This window comes from Sceloporus undulatus, chromosome 1 (genome assembly GCF_019175285.1).
Source record: "Sceloporus undulatus isolate JIND9_A2432 ecotype Alabama chromosome 1, SceUnd_v1.1, whole genome shotgun sequence".
Taxonomy (NCBI): Eukaryota; Metazoa; Chordata; class Lepidosauria; order Squamata; family Phrynosomatidae; genus Sceloporus; species Sceloporus undulatus.
Genome location: NC_056522.1, coordinates 370,254,001 through 370,272,449, shown reverse-complemented (window position 1 = coordinate 370,272,449; position 18,449 = coordinate 370,254,001). Strand labels below are relative to the sequence as shown.

At 42.6% G+C, this 18,449-nt stretch overlaps 1 protein-coding gene across 1 annotated transcript in view; it reads left to right on the top strand.

The window, feature by feature from the left end:
* The window catches only part of RHOJ (ras homolog family member J), a 71,505-nt gene that overhangs the window by 48,423 nt on the left and 4,633 nt on the right, over nucleotides 1-18,449 (top strand). The window contains exons 4-5 of the mRNA XM_042460805.1: nucleotides 13,682-13,740; nucleotides 18,010-18,174. Coding sequence (XP_042316739.1) covers nucleotides 13,682-13,740; nucleotides 18,010-18,174 — 224 coding nt within the window. The remainder of the gene's footprint in view (nucleotides 1-13,681; nucleotides 13,741-18,009; nucleotides 18,175-18,449) is intronic.

The window sequence follows — 18,449 nt, the reverse complement described above, 5'->3', positions numbered from 1 at the left end:
GATTTCTCTCGGCTTGAATGGACCTCCGTGGAAAATGTTCTGGGAACAGTTTCAAGAAAAAGGAAGCGCTGTGCGGTAAAATGCGTTCCAATCACGTTCTGATCACGTTCCAGTTTACTCAATGTGGTAATATCCGTTCCAGGAACGTTCTCATCATGTTACGATGCAGAACGTTCTGAGAACGATATGCGATAATCTCCAAAGAAAAACAAGGCCGAAAAACCTACAAAATCCCAACAGGCATGTTTGTGCTCTTACTAAAGGCTAGATGGATGAGTGAATAGAGTGGGATCTTGCCTGTCATCAGAGGATGATTCCTTTTTAAAATAAAAATTAAAGTATAGAATTTACATTGACTCATGGATAAGTCGACTCATGTTTTTTGGGTCAGTTTTTTGATTAAAATTTCTAGACTTATACATGAGTGTATACAGTAAGCTCTGTCATTGTCCAACGTATGTCATGGCACTTAAGGGCTAGTTGCTTGAGACTACTTAGCAGGCCCAGACTGAGCAATTTGGTGAGATACAGACCGGCGCTTTGCGCCAGCCTGGATACATGCTAAGGGTTGCCTTGGGCAACCTTTACAGTCAACCTTTACAATCCTTTACAGACACCCCACAACCCTAACATGTAACTGCGGTGGCATAATGGCAGCACCCTGTGTACATGGGTGCCACCATTATGACATCACGGCTGTGCCGCATCCAAACGGCGCAGCGTGGGTGTGACGTCACGCTCATGGTGGCTTAACAGTGACACCAGAAGAAGCGCCAAAACAGAGCCCCTTCTTGGGGAGTGCCTTGTTCCTGCAGCCACCAAATGGGCGCGGGAACAAAGCTGGGGGAAAGGGGCCGAGCGCCCCCTTTCTCTCCTGGCAGCGGCTCCCCGGGTTGTCCTGGGGTATGAAGCCCCAAGGACACCCCTTTTTGGGATCAGGGAGGAGTGGCATTTTGCCGTTTCTCCCTGGTTCTGAAAAGCACTGGATTGGGGCCTTTGGGCTGCCGCTGTGGCTGCCCTGGCCCCAATATGTGGCACAAAGGGACAGTCTGTATCCCGCTTATGGTACACAGAAGTCTGTTGTCCAACATCTTGCAGATGCTGCCCACCCTGTACTATTTGCCACCTGATGCAGTTGCCCACTCTGCCCAGTATAAGAGCTGGCCATGGGTCATGTGTGTGTATGACTGAGTTGAGACAGAAACAGAAACACAGAGAAAGAGGGATAATTGCTTTTAAGGCTGTATGGCTGAGTTGAGTCAGAGACAGTAATAGAGAGAAAATGAACTGTTTTTAAGATGCTTTGAGACATTTATAGCTGGAGGGTTCCAGGTGAGTGTGGTGATGATTATGCTCTAGATTTTAGTTTCAACATTAAAGGAGCTATCAAAGTTTGGTTCAGCACCCTGGAGCAGATTCCCCACCCCACTGACATGAATCTGGGTTTCTTTGGAATGAAAGGCTAAATGTGGAAACAATGCAGCATGACCCTCAGATCTGTAGGATTGGTAACCATGGTTTCAGTTACCCACATTCAAAAAACAATGTTCTCTCTAGGCATTTTCTAGGTTCTCCAGTGTAATTATATGGTATGCTTCTAGTGGAAATTGGCCATAGAGATGTGCTGGGGGGGAGCTAGAAATACCCACAGAGGTGATATCTCAAAGATAGCCTCTGGGAGTCATTCATTTCAATAGGGTTTGCTATTGTACATGGTTTCAAGTTGCCATGGTGAGGTTGTATCCCTCACAGATATGGGGGTCTTACTGCACTATAGATTTTAAAAAGGAAATGAAAATTGATCATGTATCTGTTAAATCATCACTCATTTTCAAAATTTATGATTAATCTATAATTTGCACATATAATCCTACTTTGGGGGTATTTGTTTCTTATTTTATTCTATTAATAATTGTCTGTACCTCAATATCACCATTCGGATGCAAAGAGATTTTAGACTGCAGCAAAACAGACGCAACCTGAAAACATATAAAAGTGTCTCTTCTGCATTTTTCAACCCATGTGGTTTCTCTGGGGTGATTTCAGATCATGCAAAACTTGCATAATGATACAGAGAAAACTCACTTTGATCCAAAATGGGTCTGAATTTGAGTCTCTCCTCTTCAGAAGATTTAAAGCCCTAGTGTGAAGTCATGGCATGTTACCATGGTCAGTTAAGCCATAAAAACAGAAACAATGCATAGTGTGAAAAGAAGGCACAGATTTGCATAATATTTGCATGTGCTATGTAGAGATGGAGATATAGGAATAGCAACTCCAGCAGAAATAAATTCACCATAGAGATGTCCAATGTGAAGTCGAAGGCTTTCATGACTGGCATCCATGGGTTTTTGTGGGTTTTTGAAGCTATGTGGCCACATTCTGGAAGAATTTATTCCTGACATTTTACCTGCATCTGAGGCTGGCATCTTCAGAGGCATCTTCACCTCTGCAAATGACAGCCACAAATGCAGGTGAAACATCAGGAATAAATTCTTCCAGAATGTGGCCACATAGCTCCAAAAACCCACAAAAAACCTATAAATTCACCATACTGAGGATGATTGTCATAGAAAGACTATGTGCCTGAAGCCCCTGGAAGATGGTGTGTGTGTTGTGTGCCTTCAAGTCATTTCCAACTTTTGGTGACCCTAAGACGAATCAATCACGGGGTTTTCCTGGCAAGAGTCCCCTTCTCAAAAGGCCATGGAAGATTCAAGAACCTAATCCAGGTTTAATTTGGTGTTGAAATATTCACATTTTTAAAATGAACCCAGTTTTCCCAAATTCATTGAGAATCAAACTGTGGGCTGTTTGCCCACTTTGATTCCAGATTCTCTGAATATGAGAGAAGTATGACAGGAGTTTAAACAAGCAGATTTGTTTCTTGGCTCACTTGGTAGGTCACATTGCCAAAGTATATCCCTTACTTTAGGCGGCATCAATCATGTTAAAGGTTTATCCATTATTTGGGAGCACAACTGTTCCTTCTACTGAGCAAAATGAATGCTCCTTGTTCCAGACACCTCCTCTCCAGGGTGTCCTTGACTTTTGAAAATGACATCTATGGCTGGCAGACATTTCCTTGCTTCCAACAGGTTCAACCTTTTTTTCCCTTTGCATTAAAAAGTTAGCTGGCTCAGGCTGCAAAGAGTTTCAGAAATGCCCATCTGTAGGGAAGTTTTGTTTGGAAGGAAGGGAGAATTTATATTCTTTAAGAAAAGGGATATTTTTCAAGAAAGGAATCGTAGCTGGTGACTCCCATGTCTGTGGAGTGATGAATCCTTTCCAAGTTTTAGGACCCTATCACATGGGGTAAAAAAACCTAGCTTACCTTTCCTGGATTGAATTCTAATTCAGGAGGCAGCTGGGTCCTAACATATGTAAATCAAAATGACTGCCCAGATGCAGCCCAGATGCAGCCCAGGTCGAAGCCACACCCAATCAGCCCCTTTTCGAAAATGGAAGCTTCTGCTTTACAAAATGGCTACCAAAGTGTCTCCAGGGACTCAGGCTGTATCTGGGCAGTGATAGGAAATAGACTGTTGAATAAATACTAGTCCACATGGGCCAGAATACTCAGGGCAGAGTATTTTGGCCCCAGAATGGCCCTGGTATCCTTTTACTTAGACAATCCATTGTGATGCTAAGCAACTGTTGGCATGCATGTTCAACTGTGCCACCTGGCACTGGCACCACTACTACACATCACCCTCTCTGAGGTCAGAACAAGGCACCCAGCACCATTCATGTGGCTGGACACCTCATTCTGACTTCTGGGTTAGTGATCCAGTGTTTAAACAGAAGCTGGATATCCATCTGTCAGGTCTGCTTTGATTGTGTCTTCCTGCATGGCAGAGGATTGGATTGGATGGCCCTTATGGTCTCTTCCAACTCTATGATTCTAGGAATCTATATGTGACAGCAGTGGCAGCACAGGGCAGCACAACAGGTAATATAGTAATCAGCTGCCTGGCATTGCAATGGAGAGCTCTAGTTCTTCTGGGATTCAGAACAAGTCTCCTAGTGATATGATCAATGCTATGCACATTGTTCTCACTTCAGAATGAGTGATTCACACCAGCAGCGGTGGTGCTGGCTGGCACAATGGGGTGTGCATGTGAAAAGCTACCCAATGTCACAATGGAGTGCTCAAGGTAACATGCTGACGTAGGAGCAGCTCCAGGGCAAGAATACTCCAGGCTGTTCCCAGAGTATTCAGACCAAGCCATAGACAATGAAGATTATGAACTGTTCTTAAATAACATGATAGAAGTGGGATTGTAATTGTAATAGCTGGATCTTAGCACACTATGTCATGGCTAGGGAGTAGGTATCCTGTAGTCAATCTGTGCTTCTGCTGCTGCTTATAATGAATGGGGAAATCCCATGAATAGCTGACCCCTTATTGAAGTATGTGCCATTGGTCATTCAGGGGTAATTCAGAGAGTGGGGGATTTAAACAGGTTTCATTGCACACACCCCATTCCCACTGAAAGCAAGGCTTCTTATTGATGAAGAGGCAACCATTTCATCTTTGTTAGGAGAAAGGGGATTTAAATGAGTTTCACTGCACACATGCCCCATTCCCAATGAAAGCAAGACTTCTTACTGCGGAGGAGACAACCATTTCAACTTGGGCCAGAGATAGAGGGTTTAAACTTGTTTCACTGCACATAGCCCGCTCCTAATGAAGGCAAGACTACTTACTTAATCTGGGATAGATGATGAGTAAATGGAACAGTAGTGTGATAAGATCCATCAGCAACCTGACACCAATTTGCAATTGTGTGGTAATGTGAAAATAATCATTGCTGTTTCAGGTGTTTAAAAAGCCACAACAGCATTGGGAGGGAAGCTTCAAGAGATCATCTCCTATGTTTCAGTATGTCAGTATGGAAAGCCATAATGGAGTAGTGGTTTGAGCATTGGACTAGGTATCTATGCTCAACTATGGAAACCCACTGGGTGACTTTGGGCAAGTCACATTCTCTCAGCCTCAGTAGAAGGCAAACAAATCGCCATAAGTCAGAAATTATTTCAAGACACACAGCAACAAGAGAACAGGGCTGTTTCTCTTGTGTTGCTGGTAGATGAGACTTTCTGTTTAATGCACAACAAAACAGTTCCTGTTCTGGCCTGTTGGGGTAGAAAAAGAACCCAAGACTTGTGCTCTGAAATTGATTGGTTAAAATAATAAATGTGTTCCACTTCCGCAAGGTCTGTATAAGCAACTGCCTGCTGGAGTGATAAAACAGCTCTTTATGGCACAATCAAAAGGCAGCCCTCTGCCAAAGATGTAGGGAATATAAATCTAACCCCATCAATCAATTTAACAAATCAAGATTCAGCTCTCACCTAGTGTGAGAGGTTGTCAGAGGGCTGTTGTTCTATTTATCTCCCCGGCTTCACCTTCCTTTGCTGTTTAAAGAACAGATTTGTTGTACATCGGATTCCTGTTACCAGCTTGTCAACCTCCAGCAGATAAGGAAAAATCTCTCTCGATGGGACAGGTTGTTCATTAGCTGTCTGTCTTCAGATTATATGCATCTCTATCAGAACCGACTCTGCCTGGCACTCAATGGAATCAGTAGCAGAGATCCGTCATGGAAAATTAAGTAGGATTCTCAGGCTGAATATGGGGCAGAGTTTCTACAACTTTAATTGTGGGCATACCTTGGAACAGGGAGACCAAGTAGGCAGAACTATTGCAGGTCTCCTCCTTCACCTGCCAAACACCTTCCAGCCCCCCCCCCCCGCCCCGCCCCAATCCAGCTATTTACTTGGCCAATGGAAAGCAGTGGTTGATAGTGGAGGAATGCCCAATATGAGACTGACAATCATGTGCATCCAGCCACAAGAATACAACAGAGTCTAATTCTTCTCTGGTTTTCTTCTGAAAGGAAGCAGTGTATACATTTTAGAATTTTCTCTTCGTTGCAGGAAAGTCTTCAAAGGCTGTTCAATTTTTAAAGACTAGTTGCAGTTCAGGAATTTGAATTTAATTCTTGGGGGATTGGATATGGTAGTTTAAATAACTGTCCAAAAGCAAGCTTGAAACACAAGGATGTGAGTTCTAGAGGAGAAACTGAGGAAGAGAATGGGAGCCATAATGAAACTCAATGTAGCATAAAAGATGAGCACAAACAATGTTTTAGATGTCTGTACACCAATGCACAGAGTAAGAGAAACAAACAAGATGAGCTTGAAGTCTTAGTGCAGGAAGGTAAATATGACTACATAGGTGTCTCAGAGATTTGAAGGGATGATCCCATGACTGGAATATAACAATTGAAGTATATATTCTGTTCAAAAAGAATAGATGGGGAAGAAAAGGAAGGGGGTAGCATTATATGTCAGAGACAAATTCACTTGTACAGAAAATCCATGCAAGTGTTCAAACTGGACCAGTGTAGAATATCTGAGAATATTTTTATCTGGTTAAAACTACAATAGGGTAGTTTTAACCAGACCTTGGGAAAGTTTCTGGACTATAGCTCCCAAGAATCCCCAGCCAGTATGGCTGTGCTGACTAGAGTTGCATCTACACTAGAAATAAGGCAGTTTGACACCACTTTAAGTGCTTTGGCTCCATCTTAAGGAATCCTACGATTTGTGATTTTTACAAGGTCTTTAGCCATCTCTGCCAAAGAGTACTGGTGCCATACAAAACTACAAATCCCAGGATTCTGTAGGCTTGAGCCATGGCAGTTGAAGTGGTGTCAAATTACATTATTTCTATAGTATTGATGGACCCTTGGAGATTCTGGAAGTTATAGTCCAAAAGGGCAGCCTTCTGATGTGATGATTTGTATTCGTATTAGTCTAAATGGAAGAGAGAAACATATGGTCAAACTTTAAATGAAATGGACTTGTAAATGCTTGTTTAGGGACTAGTGACAGTATTGTCTTACAGGAATGGGGGGGGGGCACTGTTAAATGATAAATAAAATCAGTCTCTTAAAAAAAAACCTGCAAAAACCAAGCACCTGGCATCTCCAAACACCAGTAGTTGATGAACAGACAAAGTTTAATCCGTTGCACTTTTTATTTTTACATAGAGAGAGAGATCTGCCTGGTTCTCCCCTGACTTCTGGCAAACTTCCAGGAAGCTTTGTTAGATGGAAAGCCTGCTGAGCAGTCAATCTGTCCATCTTCTTCTGGCTGTTATCGATGAAGCTTTAAAGTGAGATGGATGCAGTACAAAATTCGGGCCTAGTTGTGCTGTCACAGTTACAACTTTATGATGTGTTTTTAGAAATGTCATTCTTCATAAAGTTCATTCTGGTAGGCAAGAATGAAAAATGTAACTATTTTTTTCTTCCCACTGTGCAGTTTTTGAGGACTATTCGTAATTTGGGACCTATTTTGTGCAGCAACAACAACAAAAAAAGTACGAGAGTTTTTTGTTCAGAAAACAGCAATAGTCCCAACCTCTATATTTCACCCAGCTGTAATTGGAAGATCTTGGGCTCCAGTAAAAAAAGAAGGAAATGGATTCCAACCATTCTGAAGACACACACACTCTAGTTCAGTACTAAATGAGAGTGTGCACTGATGGTAGGGTGGGTTGATTTAAATCACGGATAATACAGCGAGTGTGGCATAGTGGTTTGAATGTTGGGCTATCACTCTGGAGACCATGATTCAATTCCCCACTCGGCCATGAAGCCCCCTGAGCAAGTTGCACTCTCTCAGCCCTAGATAAACAAAGATCCCACAAGTTTGAACTACTCCTTAGTTCATGAGATAGAATTTTAGACATCAGAAGATGTGTCTAAAGATGAAGTACCAGAAGATGTGTCTAAAGATGTGTCTAAAGATCATTTTCATATCATCCAACTGTCCCTTTTTGCCAGGGGGCAGTTTCAATTAATGCTCTGTTTTCTCACTTTTTCATCTGCTTTTAAAATGTCCCCATTTCTCTCTCCTTCTCATCCTTCCCCCTTTATCCTCAGCCTACTTAATTGCCACAAACTGAGATCAAATTTCAAAAGTAGTTTTCACTCCATTAACTCAGCAGGACAGGGAAAACAGAGGAGGGGCGGCATCTTGACCTTCCCTGTTGTTTGTTGTTGTTGTTGTTGTGTGCCTTCAAGTTGTTTCCAAGTTATGGTCATTGTAAGGCAAACCCATCACAGGGTTTTCTTGGCAAGATTTGTTCAGGGAGTTGGGTTGCCTTTGTCTTCCTCTGAGCTGAGAGCATGTGTCTTGACCAAGGTCACCAGTGGGCTTTCATGGCGAAACATGGATTCAAACTCTGGTCTCCAGAATTATAGTCCAATGCTCAAACCACTACACCATGCTGCCTTCTTGCCCTTCCCTGTGGACTCAGGCAAAAAGCTACAGCAGCTTCTCCTAGCTTGTCTGTTCTTCAGCATTAATAACATTTGCCATTATGATCACACTCTGATGTTGCTCAAAGCAACTATTTATCTCAGTTCTAAACACCCATAATTTCTCATGTTCCATAATGCTGAGGACTGGCAACAGAATTACAGAGAAAAGCATCCGTATCTCCTGCATTGCTTAGAAGCACTCATTTGCTCTGCATGGATTGGAGATTTCCAGAGGACATAATCCAACGCAAATTTTTAAACCTCATTCTCTGATGTGACTCTTTGATAGAGGCTTTCAGATCTCTTTCACCCTCCCAGTAGTGCACAGCTGAACTCCTAGCTCACTCCCTCTGCTGAGCTTCAGTCATTTCACCTAATAAACTGGATGTCTGTTCTTCTACAGTAGAGTGTTTCTCCTTTTGACAATGTGCTGCAGCTCTTAGTATAAAGACAAGTCTGCTCATATGACCGGCAAAGATAATGTTAAGAGGCCCTCTTTGATGGGCAATCACAGTTGTCCTGGGTTCTAGGAAGGATTCTTTCTTTAGCACCACCTAAAGAGCCCTGATATCCAAATGATAATCTGACACTAGGGTTGCCCAAGTCAGGATCATCCCATACCCTGAGGTTTCCAACCTTCTTTGCCATTTTCTCAAGGTTGTGGGTGGGAGAGCAACCTTGAGATCCTAGGCTACATCAAGACTGAGGGAAGTAATAGTGCCACTAAATTCTGCTTTGGTCAGACCTCACCTGGAATACTGTGTCCAGTTCAGGATACACACTTCAAGAAGGATATTGACAAGCTGAGGTATGTCCAGAGAAGGGCAAGCAAAATGGTGAAAGATCTGGAAACCATGCCCTATGAGGAGTGGTCTAGGGAGCTAGGTATGTTCAGTCTGGGGAAGAGAAGGTGGAGAGGGGATATGATAGCCCTGTTTAAGTATTTGGTGTCATATTGAGGATGGAGCAAGCTTGTCTTCTGCTGCTCCAGAGACTAGGACATGGAGCAATGGATTCAAGCTACAGGAAAAGAGATTCCACCTCACCATTATGTAAGGATATCTGCTCAAATTTTGGGGAATATTAATTAGCTCAACACACCAATATGGGGCTCCTTACAAGTACCCCTCTCGGATCGACTCCCAGCCTGTTTACGAAGGGACCAGAACTTCCAGGAACTGATGCAAAGGCAAAGTCTTTGAATTTTAATCTAGTTTATTGATGCACAAGGAGACACACACTCACACACATACATTCACTCATGCAGTCACTGAAGGCTAATAGAAGAAAGAGAGGAAAAGTGGAAAGAGAACACAAGGCCTTCTAACGGAAATACTTGCCTGCAATGGTTTCCCTCGGAATCAAGGTAGTTGCAGCAACACTGAAGGAAAATGGGGAAAGGGGTGCATGGAACCAGGAGAAGCAGACTGACAGAGTGCCTGCCTGCCACCAACATGGAACTTCGAACAAAGGAAAAACTGGACTTTAAATAGGTTCCTAGTCACGTAGCCAGTGGAGGCTCTTGTCCTACATCAAAGTAAACCAAATTTACACATCACTTGATCCATAGGCCATGGGAAAACTATTGTTGCCGGAATGGCTTGTGTCTGTCATAAATCTGTCTCCTAGGTGTGAAGGAATCTTTCCTGTTTGCAACTCCTAAGTAAGGCTGCTGCCTACGTGGTCTCTCCACTTTCAGGTCATGGCAGCCAAAGGACAGCTCCCATAATGCCTTTCCATTAGGGTCATCAGGAGACATACTTCACCCTATGGATGCAGAACTTGCTTGGAGGCCTCTATGATCAAGTGATGCCAGGGGAAAGGGGCCACCTGATTACCTCCACAGATGCATTTTGGGATAGGGATTTTGGGGGTATTTTTATAAAATTCCAGACTTGGTAACAATTAGGAAGAACCTCATGATGGTAAGAGCTGTTTGACCATGGAATATTCTGCCTCTGGGAATGGTGGAGCCTCCCTCTTTGGAGTTTTTGAAGAGAGGCTGGATGGCCATCTGTCGTGAGTGCTTTGATTTTGTATTCCTGAATGGCAGGGGTTGAACTGGATGGCTCTTCTGGTCTTTTCCAGCATTATGATTCTATGACTCAATTGATGCTTCACTGCCCTCTTGGGAGGAATAGCAGAGCACAAACCCAAAATATATATCAAGAGATGAATGTTGGAGGAGATAAACATATAAGAAAATACCTTACTCTCTCCCAAGTGGGTGTTCTCACTTCCACATTCTCATCAAGACAGTAGATTCAGATACAAGGGTTGAAGATATTAATAACTGTCATCCCTGAAAGGGAAGAAGAGGAAGGAAAATGACTGTAATAGCTACCAGTCCAGACATAACCCAAACACATCCTGTGGAGAAGAGTCACTAACCAGTTCCAGGCTTTTAAAGGCAAAAATACAAACAGCGGGGTCTCTTCCTAATCTGGGTGAGCTTCCTTTGATCTCTTGCTGTTCAAGAGCATCAGTTTGTGAATGTCATCTTTTCCCTGGTGAGGGGGTATCAAAAAACCAGACAGTGTGATGTTTGGCACTCAACTTTGTTGAGGAGAATGCTTTTCATCCACCATGAAGGTGTCTTATGACCTGCAGAAGAACAAAGGAAATGGTCCAGCAAGGATCAAATGCTGGAAAACATTTCCAACCAAAGTGTGTGAATCACTTTGACAGTCTCTTTGAATGGATGTGGACCAATGGTCACTGCACAAGGCTAGCCACCCATTGTGCAATTGTAAAGACGGTGCACAGAGGCCAATCACTTTCGCATGTACTTTAAGGAATTACAGACCCACATGTGAAACTCTGTTCACACCATTCTCAGCTGGATGCAACCACTGCACATTGTTTTAAAAAATAATTCCACATGTGTAGCACAACATACACCAGTCACAAAAAGGATGCCTGCCACTGAATCATTGAGATCTATTTACATGATGTCCCACCCTTCAGCAGTCGTTTCAGTAGATCTACTGCAGTTGGAAATAACTAGTTGGCTTTAGATTCAAGTCTGCATACATGTAACTACTCTTCCATGATGCAGGGATGGGATCGGACAATTTTGGTTTCTCCCACATATAAGGAAATTCTATAGATTGGTGCACTGTCAGGGGGTTAGACTAAATGATCCTTGTGATACCTTCTAACATTTCTAAACCTTATCAGAGAAAAAATAAAAAATTAATCTTCATCCATCTCACCTTTTCTATCCATCTGTTATCACTTTTGTCTGTTTCACTCCTCTGCCTAGATTTTCTTGTCTGTGTAAAACTTAGGGATTTGTCTAATAGGCAGGCATCTGTTTCATGTTACTCATAAAACTAGAAGAACATTGAGAATCCCCTATAAATAAATGTCAAGGCTTTCAATGAATAATGGTTGGGTTGTGTATCTGCCACAATTGATATGTGATAATGAACATTAGTTTGGTGCCTATAAAAATATCACTCAAACTCATGGCTAATCAAGGGTCATTTTGCATGGTTGCTGAATGAAATCCCAATTTCAGAGGAAATATTATTCATGCTATTTTCAATGTCCAGGCAGTGGCCAAGATCCTACTTTGGGATTATATAGCACACAATCCACACTCAGAGTTCTGCATTAATTGTGATACATAACCTTTGTGTTGAATAGCTACATTGCACAAGTGCACCAAGACAACAAATGTGCAGCTGAATGCACAACCAAATGGACAAAGCACATCCATTAGCCATGCACATCCCTCTTTAATGTGAAAAGTGCAATGCACACCCACATGTGGTATGAAATGTGTAATTCACATCTGTACTCAATGGCACCACATCTGCAACTTGGCTTCTGCCAACTGAACTGAATGCAGACATTCTACGCCAACCAAAAATGCTGAACCACATCTGTAGTAGAATTTTTGTCTGCTTAAGAAGCCAACAGAATTTCAGATGCTAAATATGGTTTCTTAAGTATTCAAACATCCCCACCCCTGCACAAGTTGGAGATATCAGTAGATGGGAGGGAGGGAAGTCAAGCCCTAGATTTGCAGACAATGAAACCAGATTATCTGGAGAAATGACTAGGGATGAGCCTACACTGGCCAGAATACCTGGGGCAGCCCCCAGAGTATTCTGGACCTAAAGCAATAGCATTTACATTTCTATACCACTCATCAGTGAACTCAACACTCTCTAAGTCATTTACAATCTGTAAGCCAATTGCCTCCAACAAAATGAGTACTCATTTTACAGACCTACAAAAGAATGGATGGTTGCGTCAGTCTTAGAGCCCTGGCAACAAACTCACATCCTTGAGGTTGCATGATCAGCATTTAACCACTGTGCCACCAGGGCTCCTTGAAAGCTGACCCAACCCCCCCCCTTACCTGGGCACTTCAGAGCAACACCAAGCAGCTGTCTACACAGCATGCCACTGTCCTGCCCATTGCTGCTGTGAATTGCTCCCTCTGAGGCCAAAAACAAGATACCCAATATCGATCACATGGCTAGGCGCTTTGTTCTGACCTCAGTGTGAGCAACCTTCACCAGTGGAGGTGATGCTGGGCAGCATGCTGTGTAGACTGCCACCTGGCTTCACTCCAGAGTGGTCAGCATTTTCTGGGAACATCTGAAACAAATGGTGAATCTTTTAAATTCGCCATATAGCAGGGATGACCCAGATTCACTGCAGGATTGCCCCTCCCACATGTAGACAGTCCATAGTCAAATCAGGCCTTTTGACAGGGCGACGTGAGGATGGGGGGAAACTGGTACATTTGGCCCCTTTAGAGGGTAAGGGTAGAATATCTAAAACAATTTCATACCCTCCAACTATCCCAATTTGGCAGAGACAGTCGTGATTAACCCTCTGTCATCACACTTTTAACAGCTGCTTTTCAAATGTTCCAGCTTCTCTCTCGTCCTCCCACTTTCCCCCCTTTTCTTCAACTTACTTCCAATGCTACAAGCTGAGTTCAAGGTACAGATGCAATGTGCATTCCATTAACTCATCCCATGATAGGTTCACCATGGTAAGTTCACCTTAGGATCACCATTTGTCAGAAACTACTTGAAGCCATACAACAACACCGATCCAGCTATTCCCAGATCCTAGGAACAAGTGAACTGCATGGATCTGTTGACTAATATGTGGGCTTATCCTGAAGCATCAAACTAGCAAATATTTTTTAAAAGAGATTAAGTTGTTTTAATGGATGCATTTTAAATGGTTTTAATTCTATGGGTAATTTAAAAGTATTTTAATAATAATTTATGGAATAGTTTTATTTATGACAGTTACAAAGTTTCTTTCTTTTCTCTCTTTTTCCTTACTCTTTCTTTCTTTCTTTCTTACAGTAACAGTGACAGTTGGTGGTCAGCAACATCTGCTTGGGCTCTATGACACTGCCGGACAGGTAATATATCTTCAGTTTCTTCATTTTGATTTCTTTTTTGTGTCACCACACACACACACACACACACACACACACACACACACACGTATATATACTGATCAAGTTATTTTCCCTATACATGAGAGTCAAAAATGCAAGCTTTACCCTTCCATAAAATTATCTAGGATTGATAAAGGCTGCTACAAACTTAGTTGTTTGAGGCTGGCAGCTCCTTCCAACATCAGTGAGTGAGGCAGGAAATCCATTCCAAGCTTCAGACTGAACTTTAAATAAGCTATTCAAGTTGTGGACCTATTGTGAGGATAGATTTCACCAAGCTAGATGGCTCCTTCAAAATTTAGATTGAAACCCAGAGGCAAGTGATTCACCACTCCATTGATGGGGATCCCACCAGTGCCTCTGAATTTCACATTTTTGTTTAAAATGACATATGAATTCCTCCATGTCTCCTCTGGGATGTTGCAGTGTCCTCTTGACATTAGATTCCAGCATGTGTCATTAAAAAAAAAACCTTGCATTCTTGCAGAATCCTGGTTTGATGATGCTTTGTTTTTGACATTCTTAGACTTCTTGAATGTGGTGCCCAGCTGATGGGTTCAATTACAACTTCCATAGTCCAGAGTCAGCTTGTAGTCTCACACGTTTAGAGGATACAAGGCTGGGGAAGGCTGTCCTTAGTAAGAAGCTACAAAAAGACTCAAAAACTTGAAATAGAAGCAGTGAACAAACCAGAAGTACAGTCATGGTCACTGTGTGAGCATGGAGTGCCATCTTGTGGTTCTTTTATGAGGTTATGTTTTGCAATCACATCAGAATCAGCTAAACGGCAAAGATGGGTGCATGATAGATTTGGGATCTAGTGGTAGATAACTAGGTGGTTTGAAGTAGATTTCCAAGGGTGCTCTGATTTTTCAATCAGAGCCTGTTTTCTGAGAACAATTGTATCTGAATCCCTTCACTTTCATGGCCACTTTTCCAAGCTCAGCCAGTCTTTTAATGATAGCACCAGCAAAATGGCTCCACCATCAATTGGGCTGATGAAATAAAGGTCCAAAACATGCTGAAGAAATAATACTGTTGGAGATTATTTTAACTGCCCTGCCCTGGGAATTGCAGTTTTTTGTGGCACCAGGGCTCCCAGACAGAGAAGGTTAAATGTCTCATAAAGCCAGGGTTCTCAGAATTCCCTAATATTGAGCCAGGGCAGTTAAGGTGGTTTCAAACTTAATTATTTCTGCAGTGTGTTTTGGACCAAATAAAGTTTGTGGGTGCCGTAAGAAATCAGGAGTGCATTTAGCACTACAAACTCAGTTCTTATTTGTTCTTGTTATGTGTCATCAAGTCAACTCTGATTTATGATGACCCCAGACAGTGTGGTATAGTGATTTTAGCAGAGATGACAACTCTGGAGAAAAAGGTTTGACTTCCCACTCAGCTATGGAAACCCACTGGGTGACCTTGGGCCAGTCACACTGTCTCAGCCTCAGATGAAAGCAAATGTAAACCACCTCTGAACAAATCTTGCCAAGAAAACCTTGTTATCATCTTAGGGTTACCATAAGTGAGAGATGCCTTGAAGGCACACAACCGCAACATAAATGAGAGATCTCCAAGAGACCCTGGACCTTATCACACGAGGCACTTACCGCGCTGAAATCACAACCCAAACACTTCAGAAGTGCAGAGGTAGGATAGCCGGTCGCACCTCTGAAGCGTCAATGAAGTGTGTCCTGCTTTCTTCCCGTTGACGAATCATTCATGGAGCAGCCATTTCTGTAATAATGGGATTTTCCGTTATGCAAAAACTTCACGTTCACATTCATCTATGGATTGATTCAACATGGCGCTATGTTACAGGGGTGACCGCACCACAGGGAACTGATTCAGATCCGCAGTTCATTCACACTAGTGCTGAATCAATTCATTGCAAGAGACACAGGGAATTCAGTGGATCTGGAAGAAGTGTTTTAAATAGGTTTAGCGCTGGGAGGTCCTCAACAAACCATTCCAGGAATTTGGTGCAAGTGCGAACAAGGGCCATTTAAACCAGGTCAGATCAATCTGAAAACCGGTTTATTATGTAGTGGGAATGAGGCCTAAGAGAGTATGGCCTGTTAAGGACTGGAGCGTGGCTTTGGTGTGGCTTCTGGACTCTTAGGACGCATGCATCATTGAAACATGTACCTCCACTGTGACTCGAAGCAGCTTTATTTTGGCTGTCTGTAACAGGGCTCTGATTTGCCAAAGTCCCCTCGTGGGTTTCCATGGCTGAACAGGGATTCGAACTCTATTTTCCTAGTGTTCTAGTTTGACTCTTAGACCACTACACCAAACTGGTTCGTATTCTGGTACTGAAAGGAAATTCCGAGCCTGAGTTGCCTGCTTAGAGACATCTGAGTCTTCAATTCTACTAAATGTTGACTGCTACTGATTACTTCAGTCAGTAGATCGCATGGCCCCTCCATTAGGCATACCACTTCCAGAGTATCAATTATCAATAATACTTTTTATATTTCTTCCTACAAATAATAAAAGCAAATTTAGAATAAATCAACACCAATTCAGCCAGCCAAAAATATGTGTATACTATAAAGAAACAAATGGGATAGCTTTGCATGATTCATTGCAAAGGTGTAAATAAATATTTAACACCAGAGACGTACAAGCATAAGTAAGCAAAAGTCATAGGCATAAATCCCAGTAGTTACAGAGAACAGCCAGCAAATGCTCTGAATAAGCCAGAGGTGCTTTGATGGGTGTTGCCTTCTTCAGTAGCCAGTTCTTTAAAGAGTCCTTGCTATGTAAAGCCTTATCAAAGATCAAAGTCAAACCAATGGTCCAAAGTGAAGTCGAAGGCTTTCATGGCCAGCATCCATAATTTCTTGTGGGGTTTTTGGGCTATGTGGCCACGTTCTAGATGAGTTTATTCCTGATGTTTCGCCAGCATCTATGACTGGCATCTACAGAGAATGGTCCAAAATTTCTCATAATGGGAAGCCCCTTTCTTTTTCTAAGTAACAGTAAAATAGCCAAGTAATAGTAAAATTCCCCTCACCCATCACAGTCCTGCTGTGGGATTCTCTGACAACACACACACACACACACAGAGTAAATCCCACAAGTCTGAATTTTCCAACATGTACAGAGGTGGGAACTTTTTGGACTGCAACTCTCAGCAACCCCTAGCCTGTATAGCCAATGGCTGCAGCTCAACTGTATTTGATTAGTGTTGCGTTATTTCTCATTGACGCCAATGCATCTGAAAAACAACCTGGCAAAACTGGTGTTTTGCAGATTTTAAAATTCTGCTACTGCACGGGATTTAACCAATTTGCCTCCAATTCTTTTCCGTCTGATAATGTCCTAAAAGTCTGAGCAAAGGGTGGAATCTCAGGGTAAAATTGCTGCCCTGAAAAGAAAAGGGTTTCTACAAAAGATCTGTGTGCCCCTCGCCCCCATTGTTCTTGCTGCTGAAGATCCTGCAGAGGCTTCCACTCCTTCCCACCGCCACTTAATCTCACTGGTTACACTTGTGTTTTTTATTTGAATGACATGCAGGCTTATCACACGAGGAAAGAAAGCAAATGTTCAACTGGATAGTAGCACTTTTCTACATGCCTTACTGCATAATGTAATAGTGCTTCCATTCTCTTCCTGCAGAAGATGATTGTAAAAGTGAGTCTTTTTTTCTAGCAGGAAAACATCCATTCAATAAAAGACTCACTTTTACGACTGTCTCCCCTGGGAAGCAAACTGAAGAACTACAATATCATACAGTAAATCATGTAGAAAGGTACTACTGCCTGGTAGCACTTTCACTTTCTTTCCTTATGCGATAAGCTCTATACTCTATATAACTGTAATTAATGCTTCATGTACTGTGGGCTGCTGTCACATCACAGAATAAATGCAGTCTGACACCGCTTTAATTATCATGGCTCTATCCTATGGAATGCTGGGATTTGTAGTCTGTTGTGGCACCAGAGCTCCTGCCAAAAAAAGGCTAAACATCTCACAGAACTATAAATTCCAGAATACCATAGCATGAACCCCCATGGCATTTAAAGCAGTGTAAAGCTGCATTAATTCTGGGTAGGCTGTGCCCCATGGGCTGCACTTTGTCCATCCCTGTTTTAGGCCAATAATTGATGCTGAAGAGACCTTAGGAACCATTTACATACTGGAGGAAGTCCAGGGCTCAGGTTTGCTCTAAATGACCATTTGCATGTTGTTGTAAAGATATAAGGCATATCCTTTTCTCTCTGACAGGAGGACTACAATCAACTAAGGCCCCTCTCCTATCCCAACACTGATGTGTTTCTGATCTGTTTCTCTGTGGTCAACCCTGCATCGTATCACAATGTCCAGGAGGAATGGGTGCCCGAACTGAAAGGGTGCATGCCCCACGTGCCTTATGTTCTGATCGGAACGCAGGTGAATATGAGGGTGAGCGGGGGGGACAGCTGAGAAGCCTATGAACAGCAGTCTGCAAAACATAGGCTTGTAACAACACACTTGACATTTTCAGTCTTTGACAGCAGTGTGTCACTAGGGTTGTTGTCACCCCCATGGACCATCTCCGATATCAGTGGATACAGAAACCTTTGTAATGTTTTTCACAGGATAGCTATGAATGTCACTTTCCGAATGAAGCCACACCTCCCACAAGGACAACATGTGTGCGTGAGTGTGAGTGTGTGTTTAAAATG